This window comes from Cinclus cinclus, chromosome 3, assembly GCF_963662255.1.
Source record: "Cinclus cinclus chromosome 3, bCinCin1.1, whole genome shotgun sequence".
NCBI classification, from domain to species: domain Eukaryota; kingdom Metazoa; phylum Chordata; class Aves; order Passeriformes; family Cinclidae; genus Cinclus; species Cinclus cinclus.
Window position 1 is genome coordinate 95120383 of NC_085048.1, and position 25509 is coordinate 95145891.

Below are 25509 nucleotides of genomic sequence, written 5' to 3' on the forward strand. Positions count from 1 at the left end.
ATTTAAAATTCAGACACCACCACTGCTTAGCTTATAGCCAAGATTCCTCACCCTGAAGGACCCCTGGAAAAATCCAATCCAAGTGTCAGCACTGCAGTCTGGCTGGTTTTGTTCAGTTATTACTACCTCATCCTATATTTCACCTCTACAGAAAGGATGAGGATAAAGTGCATTACTTTGTTGTTTCTATGAGCTATTATTTAAGTGTAAATTGAACTCTGATTACCCTGGGGCAAAACTAAGAGTTAACAGATTTACAGGGTTTTGTTTGTTTGTTTCAGTGTATGCACTATTAGCATTTCCCTTTCTTCAAACTACACCCTTCAATTACTAACATGAATGCTTAGTACTGTACTCCTTCCTTGTCCTAAGTGTTAGGAAAACATCTTCCAGAATCCTAAATTCTAGGAAGTCTGGCATGTACTATAACTCACCATCACCACATAACCAAAGGCAAAAACCTCAGCAAACAAAACTGTGAAAGGAACAGGACATACATACTGCCACAGGCAAGAAATTGGGCTGTTCTGATCAGTAACTGTAACCAGGAGCAAAACTTCAGTAGTTTAATGAGCAAAATGCAAAATAACCTAAGTTCAGGGCTAGATTTTGGTGTTATTTTCAACCTCTGTATCTTACCAAGCTCCACAACAGTTTTATTAATGCACTAGGAGTCCAAAATAAGTAAACATTGCTGAAACAACCGCTCTTTGAAATTCAATAGGTAACTAAAATACATGGTGAAATTATCAGCACATGTTTCAAAACAAACTCAACACAGCAGCTATCTATTTACAGGCTGCAGGACTAAGACCTCAGTTTTCTTTACCCTGTAGTCTTTTACTTGGATAGTTTTGTAAAACACTGATGAAAGCATTTAAAAACAATCCAAAACTTAAATGCCCTGATATGTAAAGGGCAGAAAACATTCTGCTCTACAGAATTCAGCAAGGAGTTTAATGAGGCTTCAACTACACCAGGTCCTTCCACACAGGGAGTAATTAACTCCAGGAGGGAACTGCCCTTAATGCTGGTAGCAAGAAGGACATCATGCAGGCAGGTGGAGCACTTCACTCAAATGATAATATTTAACTCACTTTTTAGATTGTATTGCCTGCTGCAAGCTGTATATCTCTGGAGTAAGTAAAGAGAACAATTTGAAGGTATTTTCTAGATGAGTGTAGAGGAATAATCTCCAAGTTTGTTCCTAGATGCAATTAAGTACCCAAGATAGATGCCATCACATGCTTGAGCAGCCCCACAGTAAGCAAAACCTCAGAGTGGCTTGAAGTTGGTATTTTCCAATTGTTACTCAAGGAAAAACATCATGCTTGATTCAATTATAAAGTTTTCCTACAGAATTTCTAAGACAGCTGTATCTTATATGCTGGAAAAGTAAACATGACTAATCACATACTGTACAGCACTCAGTTGTGTTGACACAAATAGAAATAGCAAACTGTCCCATGTGCTGCCACCCCCAACCCCCATTTCAATACACTGCATCAAAGCTTTAAAGTGTTTTCACCTGTAGAACTTAAAGCACTTTGCAGGAATCAGGAAATTAAACATGAGTAGGATTATAAAAATACATATGCATTTCTCCTTGCTGACCAAACATTTCAAAAGCAACTATGTATCCTGGTTATTTTGTCCAGGTCATATTAACCATAAGGAAAAAAAAAAAACCCAAAAAAAACCCAAAAACAAAGAAACAAAAAAAACAAATACAAAAACAACAAACCCACCCACACCACAAACCAAAAACAAACCACAAAACACACACCCTACTTAGTTAAATACTCTGTGTCATCTAAATTTTTAGGTACCCATTCTCCTTGAACGCACACATTTTTAAAACATCTAGTCACACAGTGTGAGTCACAAGTCAGGAAACTCAATATTCAATTTTCTATTTTTAAAGAGTTACCTGCAGCAGCACCTTGTTTGGACTTTTCCTGATCAAGGCATTTATCACCTTCATTAGCTCTGACTTTACTGCAGTGGGGAATACCTACAGAGCATACAGCATCCCTCCTTACCTGTAATGATCTTTCTCTAGCTTCCCAGCTGCTGACAGCACTAACACCCACCCAGAACCTCAACCATGTGCACAAAAGCTGGACAGGGAGGGAAGAGGAGACTCGGTGCATGCAATGGAACACATGCAAGCTCAACTTATCCTTGCAAATAATGCGATCTTACACATGTAAGACATTCAAAACTGTTACCTGTTTTAAATCATATCAAGTTTATATAAAGGAGATCAGTTTTAAAAAGAAAATAGTTAATATCGGTTCAGGTAAAGTTCAGTCTAAACTAAGTATTTTTACTGCACCAAGCTTTACAGAACCAGTTAAGACATCAATACTAAAGAATGCTCTTGGAGCCCTTCACAACAAAAGGAAAACATTCTTTTTTCTCAAACTGAGTTCTTCAAAAACGTTGACAACTTAATTAAACCTCTTGACTCATTGACATGCAAAGCACTTCAATGCTACGAACTTTGTAACTTCAGAAACATGAGAAAACATGAGAAAATTTGTTTCAAATGATCATCCCATATGGCAGTTCCATACTTTCAGGCTGCACAAACTATTGAAAGCTGCATGCAATATTCTCAACTCGTTCAGGTCTTGGACAAAAGAGAAAGTGGACTAGTGGTCTAATTAAGAGGTGCTAAGCTTTGACCAAATTAACAGAACCTAATGTTAACTTCTGTCAAGTACCCTCTGATGTTTTGCTAAACATCTGGTTTTCCTACTTCATTTCCTGTTCTCTCTTTCTCTCCCTCCCCCACCAGACAGGAAATTATCTTGACAACAAACGAATCAGGAATCAGCGAGAAGTGGAACTAAGCAGCCATCAGCTGATTCTTCATTGTTTACAGTCACAGACACTTCAAAAAGCCTTGATACTGTTTGCTTCCTAAGTGACCCTAGTTGTTATAACTTCATCTCATTGAAATAAACGTTTAAACACAAAATAATAAGCTCCTTGAAGAGCCAAGTGATGATTTTCATCTTAAGATCCAAAAATCAAAACAAGAAACACTTGACTCAAAGCAACTGAAATCATAACAACACATATTGTAGTTGTCATGTCACAGGATCCACCAACCTTCTATTTCTAGGTTTATCTTAAAAAAAAAAAAAAGAAAAAAAAAAGCGCCACCCAAAGAGAAAAAGCTCTAAATAAAATCACAAACAGCAATACAAATGCATTTTCTCTTTAAAAGCCATCTGGAAAAGCAACAGCATTGTTCATGGTCTATAGCAGCCTCTATATTCTTGTAATGTGCTAATACAATGCCAACACTACATTAGTGTTAATGCATTTTATTTCTAAACTTTTCTTCCCTCAAGAAAACCTATCTCCTATAAACACAGAGACTGTAAGAAGTATTTCAAGGTTGAAATTAGTATTCAACATAGGCAGTTTCTACAGAAACTGACCTATTTTAGGACTGTGACAGGATTTCTATTTTATCAGTTAGGTATGCTTAATGGAGTTTTAACATTCAGTACACCAAATCTTAGCCTCAATACTTTTGGGCTGCTTATCTCACATTCTACAACAGAATAAAAAAAGTTCAGATTAGCATAATGTTTGAGATAGCATGCAAGCATCTTAAAGTAAACAAAAAAGAGAAAACAAGAACTATGGACAACCAACTCCATAGTGAAAGATCACACCACTACAAGTAGTCCAACTACACAGCTCTGAAAGAGTTCAAGTGTGCCTCTTACCACAATTGCATGCGGAGAATGCACTAAGGCCTTAAGTTCATTCAGGTCGTTCTCAGCCTGCAGAAATCAGTATAAGAAAAAAAAAAGTATATAAGGAGGATGAATTTTGAATTCTCTCATAGATACTATAAATTTCAACAGTGGTTAATACAGTCCTATAAGCCCTACGTTACCTTATCCCATTCTCCTTCCATGACATGATTGCGGAATTTGGTAGCTGAAGGATGTTCTAAACGACATCCTGACTCTTGCATGAGGAGATCAACAGTCTGGCTGCAGGAGAGATACAGTGTAAAAAAACCCGACCAGTTTCACCCTCACAAATACACCGCCTGCTATGATAACAGTTTACCATACTTTAAAGAAACTTTAATAAAACAAGAATACGATGACCAGATTCAGATGCTCATTCAAGGAGATCATCTCAGTTGCCTGAGACATGTAAAAAGCTACCTTTACCTAAAGCAAGTTGCCAAGGAGCTTGAAAGCTTTGCTGAAGTACCATAAAGTATGTGACTTACCAGCCACCACAAATAGCCAGCCCTGCACAGAAGATAAACTTCATGAAGGAAGACACAGTCTAGAAAGCTGTTAGCTACTGGCTGCCATCCCCTGCCTCCTCCCTACCTCCCCCCTAAAAGAACAAGGAGAGCTACAACATCTGGCACAGGCCTAATTTGTACTACTTCATCACTTCTTGAAAGACTGGCTCCTTAAAAAAATATAAACAAACTCAGGAACCTGTAGCCCTCCCCCTTTTATACTAAAAATAGCTTATTTACTGTGGTGTCATCTATGAATAGTCACGAGTTGCCTGCTGCTGTAAACTTGCCTCTTGTGTCAGAAGCAATTTATTTTATGGAACATGTTCTTTATAGCTGACCCATTCTGCAATGTTTTGAAGACTTCTTTTGTGGCTACATAAGCACTTTGTAGGTCTTCTCTACCCTCCTTCCAAAATGATGACATATACTGGCTAGCTTTAGCTTTACTCACAAAGTGTTATGATTAAATACTTAAGACTTCCCCCATTCCACTGGGAAATTATTTTTTCTATTCTGATTTTAAGAGAAGGCCAACATTCTCATTTCTTGTTTACAAGTAAGACTTTTAGCAAAAAAACACGTGCCCAGCACAAATCTAGAGAGGCCTTCACCATTTAGAGGGCCAAAGGTTTCCAGAGCAAAACCGAACAGCCTGCTTAAGCGGCAGTTTACTCTGTCTCGCTTCCTCCGAGCTGACAAGCCAAACCTTGGAGCTCATCTGCGAAAAGCCGCCCCCCCCCACGCCCAGCTGCGGGCTCCATTATGTTTACCAGATAACTTCTCCCCCACTAACACATTTGTATTGATCTACCCTTATCGGTGTGCAACTCGACTTCCATATTGCCATCCCTGGCAGCGGAAGCTCCTGTCCTGTCCCTTCGCTAGACACCGGCACAGGCTTGCAAAACGCAGCTCCGGCCCCATTTTTCCGAGAGCGGGCCTGCCCCAATGCTTTGCCTGGCAGCCGGGCACCGCTCTCCCCTCGCTGGACACCACCGGGCTGCGACGGGGCAGTTTTGGCTACTAACCCCCCCGCCGGGGTTACCTTCCTCTCCCCTCCTCCCCGCTTTCGGGCTGCCCATCCTCCACAGGGACCCCGCGGACGGAGCGGAGGACGCCGGGCGTGTGTGCGGGGCCGCACCTGCCCCGGGGGTCCCTCCGCTCAGGGCGCCGCAAAAAAAACCAAGGAAGGTAGGAAGGAGCCTGCCCCCCGCCCCGGCCGCGCTGCCCCTCGCCCACCGCGGTCACTTACTTGAGCCCCAGCCCGTGGAGGTGCTGCCCGATCAGCCGAATCACGTCCTCGTCGGACTGCGAGAGCCGCTTCTTCTTCTTCAAGGCGCTGCCGCCGCCGCTGCCCCCCAGCTCGGCGGCGGCCGGGCCGGGGCCCCCGGCGGCGGGCACCCCGTTGTTGACGCCGAGCCCGCCGGGGCTGCCGCCGCCGCCGGGGCCGCCGCTGTTGGCCGAGGGCAGCAGCCCGTTGGCGTGGGCCAGCTGGTCACCGGCGGCCGTGCCCGCCGAGGCCTCGCCGTTCTGGGCGCCCAGGCAGCCCAGCTCCGGGCCCTGCGGCGGCGGCTGCTGCTGGCCCCCTCCCGCCCCGTTGGCCTGCATGGCGCTGCTGGCGATGCCGCCGCTGCTACTGCTGCCTCTGAGCGGGGCGGCGGCGGGGGCGAGCCCGGCGGGCACCGAGGGGGACTGGGACGACGTGAGGCCTGCTCTGCCCGCGGAAGCCCCGGGCTCTCCTGCTCCCTCCACCGCCGCCGCCGGGGAGGCCCGGGCTTTCTTCCGCGGGGGCGGGGAGGCTCCGCCGGTGTCCGAGTCGGAGGAGGAGGAAGCGGAGGCCAGAGTTTCCTCGCCGAGAGCGGCCGTGGTGGGAAGCCGGGGGGGCGAGGAAGGGGAGGCGGCGGGGGCGAGGGGAGGCGGAGCGGGGCCCTGCGCCCGCCGGGGGTCCCGGAGGCAGCGCCGCCGCCCGCTCGGGGCTCCCTCTGGCGATGGCGGCCGCCGCTGCCCTGAGCCCCCGCCCGGCAGCCCCAGGCGCCCGGCCCGCTCCGCTCGCTGCCCGCCGGGTTTGTCTCCTCTCAGCCCAGCTGCACCTAATGGAGTCCGGGCCGGGACGTCACAGGAAATTCCTGCACTGCCCCCTACACACACTTCCGCCGCCCGGGGCCGCGGTGGGCACGGCCCCACGGCTGCCGGGGGGCGGTGGCGGGGCGGCCCCCGGGGGGGACGGGGACGCCCCAACGGCACCGCCCGGGTCCCCGCCCGCCCGCGCGGGGTCCCGCGGCGCCTGCGGGGGCCGGGGCCGTCGTTCCCGAGGGGTTTCCTGGGCTCCCGGGCATGTGCCCTGGGCGTGCCCGCGCCTGGCAGCGCCGGGGTGGGAGAGAAGCCGGGGTGGGAGAGAAGCCGGGATGGACGCGCAGGAGGTGCGGTGGGCGTGTCCCGGTGGGACCGGCTGTCCCTGTGACACCGTGTAGGTGACCGGGAAATTTCCGGCCTCAGGTAGTTTCCTGATGCGGTTTGGTCAGGGGGAGATAGATGCAAACTGCAAGGGGAAAATTAGGTTGGGTGTGTGGAAGAAATTCTTTCACGTGAGAGTGATGGGACACTGGAACAGGTTGCCCTGGGAGGTTTGGATGTGCCAGCCCTGGTGGTGTTCAAAACCAGGATGGATGGTGCTCTGAGCGACCTGGTCTAGTAGAAGGTGTCCCAGCCCGTGGCAGGGGTGTTTGGAATGGGAAGGGCTTTAAGGTCACTTCCAAGCCTGATTCTGTGATTCTGTGTTTGGGGATTTTCAGAAGAGAAAAATGCTTAATGAAGTTGCATCCTGGTGTTGCACGGGTTGGTTACTGGAAGGTTTCAGGCCCACTGACATCCTTATCTTCTGAAGTCACTGCATACATTGGCATGGAAAAAGGGGGGAAATGGCAGTTTTGCTGTGGATCTAGCAGGAGTGTTAAGAGTTGGGGCGCATTTGTCAGGACAGGCTGTCGGAAGACAGTGGGAATTATAAGGGTCCCAGTTTCTGCTCTGTTGTTTCTTCCTGCTAACCCTCCTGTGTGGTGGAAGGCAAACTCAAATCCTGAGCCAAGCCTCTGGTCAAAAGTCATGAGATGAGTGAAATCTTGGTCTTTAAAAATAGCATCTTGAAATAATATGTTTTATGTTATTTGGTTTAGAGCCTAGAATGTTTATCTTTGGTATGCTCAAACTTTTCTCCAAAACCCAAAGGGAAATAACAAAACTTTTTTTTTTTTTTTTCCCTTATTGAAAGCTGAGGTTAATATCTAATTATCTTCAGAAGCTGAGGTTTTAGGAGTGCTGTCTTAGGTTAAACTAGTAAGTTTGAACAGTGCTTTGTTTTGAGTGGAGCTTTGAAAAAGTCCAGCTGAGGGAAATCACAGGCCCAAGACCAGAGGAGAACTTCATGGAAGGACAAAATGCATGAAAGGAGTGAAACCAGAGAAGAAGATGAGACCTCATGGAAGCCTGGCCAGCTGAAGTGGATACCTTGGCCCTATTTAGAGCCTGCAGAAGATATTTGGCTGATAACATCCAAAGCACTCTTCTGCCAGAGGGAGAGGTTGGAAAGAGCTTTGTCCCTGACCTCTGCTCAGGTGTGGCTGTAGGTTAAATTCAGTGTTGGTCTTCCAGAGAGGGGAATGTTGATTTTGTGTTTTCAGCTCACCAGCTATTGCTGGAGGGCACAAGGCTTGTGTTTTAGCCACTTCACTGCTGTATATACTCTCCATTGTTCTGTGTTTTCAGCATTGTTGAGTTCTTTCTTGGTCTTCCCCAGATGCCATCACTGGATCTGTGTGAATCACACAATCCATTTGCTGGATTAGGTAAAGATGACAGGAACAATCACAGAGAGCAGCACAGACCCTGTGAAGGCATCTGAGAGTGAACTTTAAAGATCAAGACTAGGTTTTCAGGAAGGTAAAGTTGCTCATCATTCTTTCCTGCCTTGTGCCTCAGTGTCCAGGGGAAGGGGATGGTAAAACCACTTCCCACCATCTGCTCCTGTTGTCCTTTGTCACCTATGGCTTTCCTGCTCGTAGAGGTTGTTTTTACTTCTAGGCTTTCTCTAGTCACCAGGAGGGCATCTTGGAAGACAGGTCTGGGGCTGGCACAGTTGCAGGGAAAAGAGAATTGTGAAAGGGGTAATGGCACCATGCTTTGTCAGTTTTTCATCAGCTAAGCCCTGATTTGGATCTGATTCTATTCTGCAGCCAGATGGGAGAGGGCGAATTTATTAATCCAAATAAGTGTGCAGCTTTTTGAGCAATCAGACAATCAATTGGTAAATTCAAAACACGTCTCACTTGTGACAGATGACTCTATTATAATATCAGAAGTGTGAGTTCACCATATTCAGGCATCTTTGAAGTTACCCAAAAGTAGAGAATTAATGCAGCAATTCAGCTATAAAAAATGACAAACTCATAACACCCAGAAGAAGAATTTTGAAGAGAAATTTGACAACCTTAAATACAGTTGTAGTGCCAGCCATGTTACTGAAGCAGAGGTGTCGTACATAACTGTACAAAATATGTACAATTCTGACTACATTGTAATTCAGACAACTTCCTATTGTATAGATCCACATCTTTAATAGAAAAAAAATGTTGCAGAAATACTTCTTCTTTATTGTGATAGTTTAGAAAACTGAAGAGACCAAATCACCCCCTGTCAAAAGCAACCACTAAAATTACCAATGTAGAATATTTTGAACTAGTGGTATCTCTTCAGTGGAAGAAACCTGTCTTGGGACATTCTGGAGTAAATAAAAATGCTTGAGTAGCAAGAAACACTTCCATTTTGTATCTCTAGAAAGTCAGAAAAAGACAACCCTTGAATTTATTGTTCATGAGCTGGCAAGAACTAATAAACTTTGGCTAATTTAGCTTTGTTGCCTTTTTTTTTTTTTTTTTTTTTTTTACTTCTTCCCTCCCCCCCCTCCCATTTTTTTTAGAGGAGGATGGAGCACACAGTCCAGATCTGAATAATAGGAAGGAACTCTCATTAAGGGCCTGGGTTATTTGATAACAGCCATATGAGGCAGCTTCAGCAGAGTTATAATACTAAAAAATATTACAGAAAATCCTCTAGAGATGGATTAGCCATCAAAGCTGCATGCTGAAGGTAATTAATTATTTGATTCTCTATCAGGTGTATATACTTTCCATTTTCTTCTGCACCAAATTTGAGGTTATTGGAAACAAACCAACTATCAACAAAGAACAAAGAAAGAAAAAATAATTTAGAACAGTCGCGTTTTCCACTGCACCAGCTAAATAAATGCTTGAACAGGCACCTGGATATGCTTGCAACTTCCAAAAAAACAAGATAAGGATGAAAGATAAGCGCCTTCCTTAAAAGCATTTCTATAAGTTTTTCAGCAGATAGTAAGAAAATTACACTGGTCTGAGATTCCATCACTTCATGCAGAGGAGGATGGTCAGTATTTTAGTAGAGGAGTGGAATATGGAAAGCCAAAACCTGGCTGGAGTTCCAACTGAAGGGCATGAAGGACAACATAAAGAGCTTCTATGGGTGAATTTGCAGCAAAAGGAGGACCAGGGGAAATGTGGGTCTGCTGCAGAACTGGGTGATTAAATTGGCCATAAAGGTCAAGGAGAAAGAAGAGACCTCTTTCATCTTGGACTTTGCTGGGAAAAAGCCCTTCCACATCTCCCAAGGTTCTGTGGGTGGTAGCAGGGTTTGGGCAGAGGAGTGAAACTACCCACAGAAAGTCCAGTCTGTCAAACTGGGCATATACAAGTCCATTGGACCACATGACACTAATATGAGTGTTGAGGGAGCTGGCCAGTTTTATTTTGTGCTCACACCTTGTGACATTTGAAAGTCCATGGCATTTAAAAACTGCAGGTGACTGAACAAAGGCATTCAGTTGTGTCTGACCCAGTGTCACTGACTTTGGGCTTAGTGAGCACAGGGAAAGTAAAGGCTACCATTCAAGCTTATCTTTATGAGGGCTTTTGGTGGACTTCCTCAGTAACCTTACAACTGAGGAGACATGGGTGGGGTGGGCAGACTGTGTGTGTGTGAAAAATTGGCTGTACCCCCAGGCTTGAAGGCTGTGTCTCAATGGTTTGAAGTCTTGACTGATGCCCCGTTAGGAGGGGGTCAGGGATCAGTACTGGAGCAAGTCTTGTTTGACACAGAGGGTGGTACAGAGTGCACCCTCAGCAAGTTTTCAGTTGATCCCTTTGCCAAGCTGGGGAGATCAGTTGATACACAGGAGGCCGCCAGTCAGAGCAGGCTTGCCAAGCTGCAGGAGCGGGCCAGTGAGAGCCTTGTGTTGGTCAACAGAGACAAGGGCAAAGTCCTGAATGTGGGACAGACTATCCTCATAGGACGCTACAGGCTGAGAACCAGCTGGCTTGGAAGTAGCCCAGCAGAAAAGGTCCTGGCCATCCTGGTGGACAAAAAGAAGTTCCTCATGGGATTTCAACACCTGCAGGGCTGCATTATCCATATACCCAGTGGGTACGAGCTTTGTGTGCAGCATTGGTGAGGCCACACTGGATACACACGGTCCAGTTTGGGAACAGCCAGTTCAGCAGAGGATGCTGAGGTGGTAGGGGCTGGAGCACATGCTGTGTGAGGGAGTGAATTTGGCCACAGCAGGATCTAATTACAATGTGCACCTTCCCAGGGAGAATTATAGGGAAGATGGCACAAGGCTTCTCTCTGAGATGGTCACCAGCAGGATGAGAGACAAAAGTGAGAAGCTGCACCCAGAGATACTCCAACTGTGTGTAAGAAACAAAAGTTCAAAGTGAGAGTGGTCAAGTAGCAGAGCACTTTCCCTGAGTGGTTGTAGATTTTTCATCCTTGGAAACAAAACTAGACAGGAAAATATTTTGAGCAACCTAGTTTATCTTTGAAGATAGCTGTGGAGGGCGCAGGAGGTTGAACCAGTGACCTGCAAAATATCTTGCCCAACTTTGATTTTGATGTGATTATAAATATACTTTCTACAAGACTGTCCTTGTGTTAGGGGAGGAACAGTATTGGTGACTGGATAATCGTCATGTCTTGGGGGTTACTGATATTATATCCCAAAGCTTCAGTACAGCCATCATGTTGCTTTGTAGCTGAGCTTACATGGTGCTATTGTTGCAGCCTAATTAAATATTAGGTAATCACACAGTGTCTTCTGTCCACCAAAATGTGCATACACTGATGTTGACCTCTGCACTCTCCTGGGTAAGCACAGCGTGGTGTGTCACAAAAATAAATGTCAGAAAGGGCCGAGGATCCCATGAGGTACAGAACATCCTGTTTAATACAGGGTGTGTCATATTATTACATGGTCAGTGCAATTTCTCATAGGAAGAGCATACATGGCATGGCTTCCCCTGTATTTCCATTGCCACAGGTGTCTTTCTGGATGTGCGGGATGTGATGTATTGGGAGAACTTGGACTTCCCTGTAAGAATAGATAAAACATGCACGTGCAAGGGGTGTGCTGACAGATTGGTACTTAATGTGCAGCTTCTCTGAGCAAGACAATATTGCATATGCTGTGAATCTGACATGTCAGACTTGCTTTGCATGCAGGATTTATCTGTCTGGGGCTGTCCTAGATATCACCTTGCAAAATTTGTCTGTGTGTCCTGTGATGTATAAGGCATTTTCAGATATATTCAGAAGTTATGTGTAGCCAGGATTTGCAAAGACAGTAGGCTACCATGTCAGTGCTTCAATGGATTGCAATGGACAGAATAGCAGCATGCTTGGAGTTTTCTTTTTCCACATTTTGATAGGTGTAAATGTTCACTCTAACACTTATGAAATCCCCTTCTGACCACTGTGTGCCGCAGGAGCTGGCAGATATTCCATGGAAAAGCCAATCACTGATTTTATTCCCTGGAGGTTTCCAAACTTGTTGTTTCTTGTGGTCTGCGTTCCTTAATATCAGTGTGTTGATTTCATGTCCAGGTCTCAGATGGGTTATTGGTGTTTTTATGTGAGATTAGATTTGTCCTGCTATTGTTCCAGTTATTTTACTTTTCCTACTTGAGGGCTGCTCCCCTGCCTTTTATTTTGTGCTGGTTCTCAAGGCAATTGTTATTTCAGGCTTGTTAATTGTCTCTGCCAACTCCCACATGGCTCCTAGAGCCTAACCCTGAGTGAGGTGACACACCACCTTCTATTGCCTATCCTTGGAATTAGGACCTGTCTCTTCCAGAATGCCATGTATACTTGGCCTTTCTCTAAGCAACTGCAATGAGCTCTCACACCTGGAACTAAACATTCAAGACCAGGCATGCAGACTGTAGTGTCTCATACGCACTCTGGAATGGGCAGAGGGGAAATTATTACGTAATCACCAGAAGATTGCATCTTAACACTAAGCTTGTGAATAGCTCCTTGGAGCCCTGGGATTACTTATTAATTTTTTCCCCTTCTTAATCAGGAATATATGGTTTTTCAAGTCCGTGTTTAAAAAAACAAGTGAACTAGACCCTCCTTACTTTTGGCAAGAGGTTAAAGGCTAGTGTCACAAGAATGTAACTGCACTATTTAAGTGCCCCTTATTTTAAGGGAAATCATTAGTTTTTCTTGTAACTGTACCTTTACTTAAAATACAGTTTCCTGGACAAGCTCCCCCTCCCTTGTTGGTGCCTAGTATTTACATCAGAAATTTAGAGTTACAAAATTAGAGAAAAGATTCCTTTGTGTGGCTCCATACATTTCAGTAGTAAAAAAAGTCTTCACCACTTCATCTAATGTTTTCTGGTACATCAGCTCTGGCACTTACTCTCAGACTTAAGACATCAGGAAGTTTCAAATACCTACTCTGATAAAGAACCCAAGACACCACCACTAGTCCAGCACAAAAATACTTTTTCTGCATGCTTGAAAAAGGGTTTTGTTCCAGAACTAGACTGGCTTCAGATGCAGGAGTATTACATGGTACTGAAGACTGATCACTCAGGCTTTCAGGAGGACACTCATGCAAGACACAAATTCTGTCTGAGGCTAACACCAGGCAGTAAGGTGTTAAATCTATGTGATCCACTAACCTTTAATTATTACATTTTCATTTCCAGAAGAGTTTCTTCAGATCCTTTTCCAAAGGCTCTTAGTATCAGAGAGTTTAGGGGTTTTTTTTTGTCTTTGACTAATGTATTCTGGTCTTTTGTACTAAACAAACCTGATTTTTCCAATTGAAAGTGTAACTTTCACCAAATTTTATATCATACTTGGGGTTTTTTTGAAGAGGGTACAATCTGTGGACTGTAGGCAGAGATAGTTTTTTACTAAGATGTATTTGGAGCAACTAATATACCTTATTTGAATCTACCTCATAAATAGCATAATAATTTCAAATACATGCAGATTAAACTTTATGCTTTCATGGCTTCTCTCTTAAAGAAGAGTGCCAAGAGGGTTTCTGAAGCATGGTGTGGTAGGCAGGATTTACTGACATGCATTTGGCTGCATTACTCATCACCAGTTGGACTAATGGGCAGGACACCCTAGATATTGTCATTCCTATTTTTATCCAGCAGGACAAGTTGATACAATAGACACAGTTACATCTGTAGAATTTTGAAGGTAGTTCCTCATTTTCTATAAATACCAACACCTTCTTTGTCAGTAACTCCGATTTAATAGCGCTTCTTCAGAGCTCCACATCTGAGAGAGAAGTGTGTCCTGCTGGATTCTGTCAGTGCTGAGAGGCATGGTGGGAAGTAGTTCCAGCTGGAAGGAGGAGAGGGGAGTTTCCTAAAATTAGCATCAAAGGCTTGGTCTTTTACATTTTTCAGTGCATGCATAGACATACTTCTTTGGGCATTACTGTTTACTGTGTTTTCACAGTTGGAACCTGGTTTTTTGAATTATAACAAACCTGTCACCTAGGAGTAACTAATTATATTGCACACCATGGCCTCTCAAAACCTCACAAATGCATCCTGAAATGAGTTCAAGCTTTCTGTCCTAAAAGACAAAGACTCCTCTCCCCGAAGCGAAAAGAATACCCATGTGTTGTTAGGAGTCCCCTGCCAAAGATGTGCAGTGCCAAAGACACAGCTGAACAGAACTCATTTCATTTTGCCAGGAGCATTGACACAAATGCAAAGTAGGTAGCTTGATAAATCTGCTTTGCTGTTATTATGGTAACAACAGTGTTAGCAGGAAAACCTCAATAGAACTTCCTTTTTGTAAAACATAGTTCATGGCATTAAACTAGCCTGACTTTGTACATCTCTAAGTTAAGCAGTTGGCCTAAGCTATTTTTCTAGGCTTCCTCTGGAGAGGTGGAGGCAGCCACAAAGGTGATTCATCCCAGATCCTTATCATAGGATGGGATGTGTGTGGTGTCTGCAGTGATGCTGCCGGAGCCTAGCCCAGCGATGTTAGAGTACATCACTAACTTGTAGGTGAGTAGAGTTAAGAGAGGTGAATTCTATCCTCTATTCTACCACTGTGATTTTAAATGTGGAAATCCAAACAGTGTCATATTGGCTGAGAGATGCCAATGTGGCTCTGACACAGTGAGCTGTGGCAGTGGAGCACTTACTCCCATGTTACTGGGAAGCCAGCCTGTGGCTCATGGATTGCAGAGCTGTACCTTCACATCCCTTCTTGGTGATGTGCCATCATCTGTCCTCAAGGTCATAATGGCTCCTAAGACCCAGCTGTGGGAGGAAACCAGCCAGACAGGGATGTTCAGGCCAGTATTGACAGGTCACCTGAAGAAGCATCTCCAAGGATGTTAGCAGGAAGGATCCCAGGATGACCTCTGGGGATCTCTGAGGGTCTAGACCTACCACATCTTGTCTTGAAGCTGCTCCCTGAGCTCTCCATCCTCTTGATTCCTCAGGGTATGTGCCTTACGACTCTTGGGCCTAACTGGAGCCTATATGCAGTTCATGAGATGGTAAAGGGTAGTCACTGATGTTTAATTAGTTATAAAAATATATACACTATTAAAATTATTATGGAAATATTATCAGAGGAACAAAAAGCAAGGTAAAAGCTTAAAAAACTTTTCTGATGCAGTAAGCATTCTGTGTATACAGAACTGCCAGCAGTTTCTTTCTTCCCACCATCTCTTATCCTTTGTAAAAATAAAGAAGAAATACAAAAGCCTTTTGTAAAATAAAGCCTTTTCAACAAAACTCTAAAAATAGGCACTTTTGTTCACTAAACCCATTCATTTTTCATATTAATTTTTGTATTTTATAAGGTCAACTACCCCATAACACATATGTGCATGCCTGCTTCAACAATATTTTGATAGCTTTATTTCAACACTGAGAAGAGACTTAGGATCATCTACTTTATTGTTAAAAAGTTTGACCATGTAGATATTCTAAAATGTCTGGTATAAACACATTATGACTTCTCTGAAATCTTATGAGTTATTTGATGCTAAAACATCCTTAATCTGTCTTCTACACAGGACTAATATATTACTATACATCTTACTTTTATAACGTATTGAATATTTGCATTTTATCAATATTGTTAACAAAATATTAATAATGAAATACATTGCAAATATTACATGAAAAATAAGACTATGCTACTTCACATATGTTCTGAAGTTTGTCATAGGAATAGAAATTTTAGCTATGCCTTTCAACACTTTCAATGGTTTTTATGATTTTACCTATATTACACAAATACCTGTAAACATGAATTTAAATTGTAAATACTTTAATGTATGGAACAAACCCTATGGATATTCAGTCTGGATTTTTTCAACTAGAAGACAGTAGATTGAGGCAGATTGAGATTGTCAGCAACTGCTGCCATGACTTGGCTTTTGAAATGAATCTTGATGAATAATATTGCATAGTTATTGCACTATCAAGCATTTTCAAAACATAATTTAAATATTATTTTTTAAATGAAACCTTCTAGAATACTCAACCTGCTGAATTTTACATTGGACCTTTGTATTCCTTAGGGAATAACACTAGCGATATCTCAAAAGGGAGCATTTTCAGGGGCAAGGCAATATAAAGCCTCTGAGATGGGGAATTTTTTGCTGCTTGGACAAACATAATCAAAAATAGCTAGAACAGTAGAAATAATGTTTTCTGTGGTGTTCAACCTTGCTGATTTATGCTTTTTCTTTATCATTGGTATCAGACTGATATCAGTCTTCTCATCTCTAGAGATGTTTTTTTTCAAGTTCACCTATCATTTTTATTTGTCATTACGTTGGATTTCTCTTTGTCCAGATCAGGCTGAAAATTTTTCTTTTGGTTTTTTTCCAAGGTTTCCATAGGGAGGAAAGAGGATTGTATTGTTCTGAGTGACACTGGCATGCAAATAAATAACACTGAAACTTGGAAGAGTGTTAATTAAAAATTATTATAACCTGACTGACCTGACTTGGCATCATGGTATCTTGCCAAACTGGCTCTTTATTCTTACGCGTGTCTGATTTGTGTTTGTGGTGTGAAGCTAATGAGCTCATGGAATTGTTTGGTCTAATCCTGCTCTCTTTACACTGCGGAAGTTTTATGTGAGGAAGAACAAGGAATATCAGAATGAGGTTCACTGGGTATGACTCATTAACCTAAGTAATATTTGGTATAGACAGCTATTGTAATAAATTCAGGTAGATGATTTATTTGGCCTGTTCTTTGTTTACCTAAATGAGATTTACATTGTTTTAAGACTGGCTTACACTAGTGTAAGCTCTGCTGGCTTCACTGCACATTTTTTGTGATTCTTACCTATGTGGGGCCACATAGGGTCCACTGAAACTAATTAGGATGTATTTAATGATGTAATTAATCAACAACAATGTAACACTCAATTTGCTGTGATCACATTGCCATAATTTTAGCTCTGCAGAAGAAAAGCAATTTGGGTGGTTGTGAACAAGAAGGACTGGAATCCGACTCAGAGAGGTCTCTGAGTTAAAAGAGAAGCAGATCTTATCTTTCCATCCATATGTGCTACATAGACATCAAAAGGCTGTTTCTTGAAGTCTTTGAAGTGAGATAGGTGTAATGATTGTCCTGTTCCTCATTCCCATTCCCAGAGGGACACTGGGCTGTGGAAGATGCAGGTCTCCCACCTCAGCCCGCCTTCCCAGCTGGCTGCTGTGCTCATTATCCGAGGTGGAGCACCCTGGTGACACACCTCTACAGCATCTTGTTTTGGAGTAAGTTGGTAGGAGTGCTGCGCTGAGCTGTGCAGCCATGTCCTGCATTTAACTATAGGGTTGCATGAGTAATAAAGTAGGTAGTTCAACCAAAGTTATTCAGAATATGTATCACAGGTGATGCAATTACCAAACACACGCTTTGGGACCCCACTCCATGGCCAGTTCTGTATTCAGTAATTGTCAGTGTGGTTTGACATGTGACCAGCACATTCTCAATATGATTTATCACACTGTCCTTTTTTTGCATCTCCTTTTTATCATGTTTTTTCGTAATATTTCAAGAAGAATTCCTGGAGGTTATTTGCTCTTTTTCCCGAGGTATGCAGTAGTAGCCACAATCTGAAACTACATTACATTGCATTATTTACAATACATAAATGCAATGTCTTTAACCATTAATGTACCAGTAATCCCAGCAGGCCCAGGCAAAGTCAGCCCTACTTTTGTAGATATTTAGTTTGAATTTATGTCTGTCCATGCCCCTGCATGCTTAGAGCTTAGAAAGAGGAGACAAAATGGAAAGGTAACATGGACAGAACAGGTTGAATAGGGGGAATTCCCTTGCAGGTTTATTCTTAACATTTTCATCAGTCTTTCAAACTGTTGGAAGGGAAATAATTGCTGAGAAGTGATGGGAATGGGAAAGACAAATAGTGGCACAGTAGTGTGAAGGGAAAGGGCAGAAAGAATGAATTTGACTCAGAGAAGCTTTTGGTGACTGACTTAATAGAAATAATACAATAGAAAGTGGAGAAAAAGTCCATGGTCAAATCACATGAGGAGTCAGTCCAAAATTTCCAAATAGGTCGCTGATGTTTGCTGGCAGCTTTCAACTTCAGCTGGAAGAAAAGAGCCTCTTTTCTCCACAAACCAGAATTAATCTGTAATGCTTTTCTCCTCCAACTCAAGTGACTTGTGTTAAGAGGGCAGCTTTCAGACAAGGGCCTTAGACCAAGTCCTGTTTGGGTACAGTGGAAGATTTCCAGCTGTATTTTAAAGCACCATTCACCTCTTGTGTCTGAACTGTTAATTTGCAGTGGGGTCACTCCCAAATTCCACTACTGCTAGGACATTAATGGTCTAAATAACTGCACCTGCTATGTTAATGAAAGTGTGCAGAAAAGCTCAAGTAATTTAGAAAATTATGTATTGTGTTGGGATGCCAAGAAGGTCAGAAAGGTACAAGTGGCAAGGAGTTGGTCAAAAGAAATGGAGATTTCAGATCACTTGCTGTATTATTGCCATGGTGTTAGCAGTACTGCTAATGCTTTCAGTATTTTACTGACTGTATTCAGCTTTGTAGTTGAATGTGTTGCAGAGTGGGAGGGCTTTTTGACTAGAAGAAATTGGAAAAATGTTTATTTTTTAAAAGTCCTTCTTATTATTTTGGTGGCAGGTTTTTAAGATTGTCAGATTTGTTTAAGACCAATCCCTAGCAAAAAAAAGTCATTAGACAACTTTGGATCAAAAAATCACAGGAAAACAGAACTGAAATGGACTTTAGACAAACCATTCCTTGCTCCACTCTGCAAACATGTATACCAATATGATTCCTGATAAATGTTTGTCTAATCTCTTTTTGAAATCCTTTGCAGCCTCCTCAAGCAATCTATTCAAGTCCTTATAATGCCTACTGTTAAAAGAAGCCATTTCTAATGTCTAATCTAAAACTCCCACCTGCAGTTCACACCCATTACTTCTTATCATGCCATGCTGGGCATGAAGAACAGCTTAATTCTCTTCCTCTCTGCATCCATCTTTTATATATTAGATAATGCTTGCGTTCTCCTGCATGTGCCTTTTTCTCTGCAGCTGGACTTGGATGAATATAGATTAAAGAAAAAAAAAATCACATTTCTGGCTGAGACAGTCATTTTAAGTGCTCAGGCAGCAAGTGGCTGAAATGGAGGAGTTAGAAAACACTGGGCAGGGCAGGGTGATTTGCTTAAGGTGATCTGAGGCCCTAAACATAGTTTTGATGAGAGAGAGGCTGGTGCCTGCCATGTGTTGCATATCACTCATGACAGTGCCTGTTTGGCATTTCTGTCTCACCTGCCCATGTCTCAGCCTGCACCTCTCACCCATCACCTGAACTGTGGCCAGGAGCCATAGGTGCTTCTGTGGAGCCTGATTTTCAGGGATTAGGTTAGTTCTTTGCTTCCATTTTTAGTTGTCTCCGTTTTTTAATTCAGAATATCTGAGTAAGAAAAAGTAGGGAATGAGAAATGTGGCAGCTGGTAACTGACCCATGCTCCTTAATTTAGCCCTCAGAAGTCATACTCTAATAAGATACAGGAGATATCCATGAAATACCTTCCTCCTTATTTCTTCACATCTTACAAGTCCTGACAAATATCCCCAAAACTCTGTTGTCCAGAATGATCCCAAATATGAATCCCTGACTGCTCTTAGCATCTGCTCCAGACCAATATTCCTTAGCATGGCTACAAGAGAGGCTTCCCAAGTATCCTGCAGACATTCCTAGGCACTTAGGAGCTCCAGTCCTTTGGCTGTCCACTCTGGCTGGCTGTCCACTCTGTCTTCTCCCAAGTGTCCCAGCCATGCGAGCCTTTCCTCACAAACCATTTGGATCCAGTATGTGGTGAGACAGTCTCTAAAAGTGCAAGTTTACTTGGTGCTTAGTTGTTGCTGCCTATGCTGTGGAAGCATGGAGCAGCTCTCCAGTTGTGAGGCACACACCCGTGTGGGTGAAATCCTCATCTCACTGGGATTTTGTGGGGTGAACAGTATTGCAGCGTGAAGTGGTGGTGAAGCGCCACGACCCTCCAAAAGCATCTCCAGTATAGGAGGGAATTTGCTTCAGTGGCACACGCTCTCTCACAGGGAAAAAACAAAACCACACACTCCAGATAATCCAAGCAACGAATGAAGGAGAGGCAAGAAGGGTCTTTGTATGGGTGGATTCCACAGGGCAGGTTTATTCCAGGGACACAGAAGTGTCAGTGCAAGGTCCAGGTTTAAATATGGGGGAACAAGGGGCTGGAGCAGAGCATCAGGGCCAATGGGCTGAGGGCTCAGGGGCGGGGCAAAGGGTGACAGCCAATAGGATAAAAGGGGCGGGGCACTACAGGAAAATGGGGCCAATGGGAGCCCAGGGAAGGGAGAACATTCCAGGGAATGTACATAGTAAGGGAAAAGGCAGGGAGAGGCCAACGGGCCAACCAGGGAGACAGAACTGGGGTATATTAACATGAGACCCCAAAGGACTGTGCGGGGGCAATAATTCTTCTTCATGTCCTAAGTGGCCTTCTAACAGTTTAGGGCCTCTTTCCCCGGAACATGAAGAATTCTATCCCTTGGGCAGTTTCCAGGGCTCCCAAAGAACAGTGCTTTGTTACTTTGGGACTGACAACTGAACAAAGACACGGAGCAGCGTGCATGATTTAAAGCTGTTGTTTGCAAACCTGAATAGTCACTGGGGTCACATTTTCTTTTCCATGATGAAGATCATAAACTTACTTTTAAATTAAGAAAACTCACGTTCCTCTGCTAGTTGTGTGATTCTGAGAGCTGAGACCTGAAGCATAAGGCTATAATGCTATTTAGAATGCCAAAATATTTCAAGTGAATGAGATCCTTATGAAGTGGAGAGGAAATAATTGTTCTTCATGTTACTTAATTTTTGAAAGAGAAAGCCTATAGAATTTTTTCCTCAAGTCCATGAAGTCTAAAATTGCCTCATTCCACTTCAGTAGTGAACTTCACAAATGTGCAGTATGACAAAATCTTACCCGTAGGCTAAATTTGCAAGGTAAATCTCCATTTTGCTACATTTTCTGAAAGAACACAGTTTGTATTTACTCTGATTTTTTTTTAAATTGAAGAAGCCACTTTCTCATCTTGAACTGGGAGTGGGTATTAACATTACAGGTATAAGAATAGGTACTATCTCTGATGATATGAATCACAATTGAAATGAACCTGGAAAAATCCCCCAAGCATTTTCTGTTGGTAACTGTGACACCCAGTGGTTATTTAAAGGAGTATAAAAATGTAGTACAGTAAGATTGCAGTGAACCTAAAGGCTGCACAAAATACTGAGGTTTATACAATAAATGTGTGCTTTTAGAGTAGTACTCTTTTCCTTGGTAATGTGTACAGATACTAAATATAGGATTTTAGGAGTTGTGAGGCTTTATCCCATTAGGTTTATGTTTTGCCATATTTAAAGCGCGCACACACACACACACACGTTTATATATTTATGTATTTACTTGTACAAAGCTTCTTAATACATTGTGAGGCTGAGGTTATAACTCTGGTGAAACACTGACAAAAAGTAGCTATGAAGTATGAAATGGGTTTTATTTCTTGTTGGCGAGAAGCTGGCTCAGAAGAAGTCTGGGAAATAAAGGAACCTTGTTTCCTTTCCTTTGTTTGCCACTGACTCATTGTGTGGCTTAGAACAAATTGCTTGTGTGCATGGCTGATAAGTGCTTCAGTCAGTCTGTTCATAAAGGTGCAAGGTGTAACTGGTATTAATCTAGGTGGCATTCACCTCTGACCATTTGTGCCAGAGTCAAGAATGATTAAGTTATATGCTGTGTGTCATGCCTCATATTTATGTTCCAAAGCATAATATTACTTTATGAGCTGTGTTTTATTACAGAATACTGAGTATGGATTTACTCCCATATACCTGGTAAATGAGAAATTATACCTCATTGTTGAGGGATCACTGACCATTAAATATTTACTCTTGGTGGCATGTTTAAAATAAAGGAATGCTGTCAAAATTCAGAACATCTAATTGCAGTGGACCAAGCAGCAGGTGGCCATTCTAAATAATTACTATATCTATTGTTTGGGAATGTCTCAGGGAACTGCTGAAGCTTTTTTCTTACAGGTAAGAAGAATTACACAGCAAAAGGAGCAATGTCAGAAAGCATCCATTTATAAGCCTGGAGATTAGACAGAGCTGCAAAATCACTTGCTGCCTAAGGCCTGTCTTGGCTGCATTAGCTGTGGTTGTACTGCATGCCTCAGCAGTGCTCTTCAGCTCCCCGCATGTGCCTTGTCTTCATCCATAACTGGGGTGACACCTACATTCCCACCCTTTATTCATCTCTACCCTAGCCAGTCTTCATGCAGGGAAACTGCAGCCAGAAAGGGAGAAATGAGACATTCTGGCAAGTCCAGCCATATCAGGGTGAGGAGAGAACCAAGACAGGCACACACACACACACACACACACACACACACACACACAGAGAAACACAAGCTGAATGACTTTGCAACAGCATCACTTTGCAAGAACATCAATATTATCTATTTCACACTATCTTTTTCTTTTTATGATCATCAGTGTTTAGTATTTTAATAGGATTACATTAAATATTTAATTGTCTTTCAATCCTTAAATGCTGAGTTCAGGATAAAAATTCCTTAAAACAACTGCACATGTTGGAGCAAAACTTGTTTATTCTAAAAAAAGCAGGGTTTGGATGTTATTACTTGGAATTCTGTAGCATTTAGCATTTAGCATGTAGCATTTCCTTGTTTCACACCTGCTACTCCAGTCTTTACAAGGACACAAAAAGATGGAAACAGAAGAGTGAAGATGAAGTAATGCTTGATAAAGTACGCTGTTTACTCTGTTGCTAGCAGATTGTCACCCGTTGTTAACTTGCAGGATGAAGAGTTCTTTTGTCTTCCAGCTTCTGATAAGAACAAATGTATGTTATGAAATGGTGTTCTAACATAAGAATATATACTGGTGCTTACTGATATACTAACGTGTATGCACTTAGTTCTGGTTTAATCTCCAGAAGGAGATGGTGAGCAGATCTTTTGCTCTTTAACTTAACCCTTAAATATGGATATGCAGAAACTTGTTTTTGCTTGGTGTCCCTCCTCTGTTTATTCTATGCTTGAATGACTTGAATTCTGACTCTGGGTCATTGATGCCTCCTCTTGGCTTGGCTTTTTGAATTATATATAGCTCATTTCAATCCTTCCACTAGTTTGGCTGGTTGATTGTATTGGGTTAGCCTTAAAAAGTTTGGTTTTATTCCTCAAAGACTGGACAAATCATGTTAGAAACCAGTTTGTTTTCTGCTTTGTTTATAGCATATTTTGCTAGCCAGCATAAACAAAGCCTAGGGAAATTTGCCATCCTATTCTATACAGGATGTCCAACAAGTGGAGTAAATGCAGTCTTTTGTTTACACTGTGAACTGAGTTTGGAGTTTTTTGCTTCCCTGTTCTGGATTCTTTATCCTAAAAGTGATTTGTTATCCTATGAGGATAAAGCTGCAACTCAGAGTGCACAAATCTGAGGTTTTAGATAAAAGATATGTAGTAGATGGAAGAAATGTGTCCCAATACTTGGATTACAGGAAAAAGAGTATGCTGAGAGAAGAAATAAGTCTGCCGTGTATGTTGGTATTTGCTTTAGTTTCTGTGTTGGGAAGAGCATGCTTGAAAGACATGAGCAGTGATGTGCTTTATCCCTTCCCACATGCTGGGGCTTGGCATGCCCTGGAAGAGAGTCTCCCAGTAATTGTTATTAATTGCTATGATACTGCACTCCAGTGGCTCATGAAATGTCTCTGGTGTCTCACTGAAATGGAATGTTTCAGATACAGACATGAATATCATAAAAGACACTTTTCCCAATAAAGCTACACCCCTGCTGATTAGCCAGTGCCCTGAGGTCTTGTGATAATAAGATCTGACTTAAACCTCCACACTCATCCCTCTGCACGCCTCCCTTCTGTGTCAAAGCAGCTCTTCCAGCACACAAGTTCATTTCAGTAGTTAAAATTTGCCTCCTTGCTCTCAAGAACATTGAGGTCTGGCTCTTTGTGAGTGGTGGCTGCTAGACATGTAGATTAATTCATTAATTTCGGGGAGAAAAAGGGGAAAGAAAGAAAAGGGGAAAAAGAAGAGAGCTTAGGAGTGGAAAAAGAGCAAGAAGGTGACTGCAGGAGCAGCCCCACAGCCTGGTGGTAGCAGGGTGAGCCACAGCGCTCTGTCGGGAGATCAAAACAAGTGGATCCACCCTCATAATCTTCTTCTTGCACAACCCTGACTTGGCTGTGTGTGGCTGTGTTTCACACTGAAAAGAGGTGAATAGAGGACAGGCTGCTGACTTAAACAACATTTAGAGGAGACAGAAGTGAATTTTTAGACAGTCTCTGCAGCCAGTTCACTGAGTAAAATGACAAGTGTAAAGGATGCAGTAAGCAAATTGATTTTGTATCAGGGTGCAACTAATTTAATAGTTACCAGACCAAACTCCTGCCTTCTGGTGTTTTGAATTCTGAGGTATGAAAATAAAATGTGTGAAATACAAAACAGGATTTCTAGATGGTGGGAGTGAGCAAGATTTTATTAAGGATGTTTGTTTAAATACTGCTGCAGCAGATGTAATACAGATCATACCATCTCACTAAGTCATAGGAGTTCAAGAGTTAAAAATGACCATTTAAAACTTTTGTGTATAAATAAGTGTCAGAGAAACTGAATAAATTTTCTTCTCTTGAAGCTGAAAAACCTGCTCAAACACTACAAATGACAGAAATTTCATCTTATTCACTGGTAAGCCTTTCCAGAGCAGTCAGTGACTCACAGATTCAATGTCAGTCCTAAAAGCCTTCCAACCTGAGGAGAACATGAAATGATGAAGCATCCTCTGCTGCACACTTGCTTGAAGTACAGCATAATGCTGTTTGAGCACCCCTGATTTCAGGAATACAGACACCAGTCTCAAGTCACTGAACACCTCTGTTGTGGCAAGACAGGACTGTCTCTTTTCTGTGGAGTTTTTTGTTTGGGTTTGTTTTGTTGGTGGATTTTTTTTATATTCAAGCACAGATGGCCAAGGGAGGAAGTAACTGACTGATTGATTACTTGTGACTACTGAATAAAGACCCCTTTAAAGAATTGTCTTTGAGCTTAAGCAAATAAAGTCATCACTTGATAGCCTGTTGATTTTCAGTAAGAAATTACTTAAATAGATATACTTCCTGGAAAAGTCCTGTCTGTCGCTCTGCAGCAGCTCAGTTGGAGTGCTGTGCTTTGC

The 25509-nt window shown here is 42.6% G+C and overlaps 1 protein-coding gene across 2 annotated transcripts in view; it reads right to left on the minus strand.

The window, feature by feature from the left end:
* Positions 1 to 6372, minus strand: part of WDR26 (WD repeat domain 26) — a 30146-nt gene extending 23774 nt beyond the window's left edge. The window contains exons 1-3 of one of the 2 annotated variants that reach the window (XM_062490464.1): positions 5547 to 6372; positions 3923 to 4022; positions 3699 to 3806 (exon numbers count right to left, since the gene is read on the minus strand). In XM_062490464.1, the coding sequence (XP_062346448.1) occupies positions 3699 to 3806; positions 3923 to 4022; positions 5547 to 5902 (564 nt within the window). In that variant the 5' untranslated portion in view covers positions 5903 to 6372. The remainder of the gene's footprint in view (positions 1 to 3698; positions 3807 to 3922; positions 4023 to 5546) is intronic. The other variant, XM_062490463.1, reaches the window with a different exon arrangement.
* Between the last annotated feature and the right edge of the window lie 19137 nt (positions 6373 to 25509).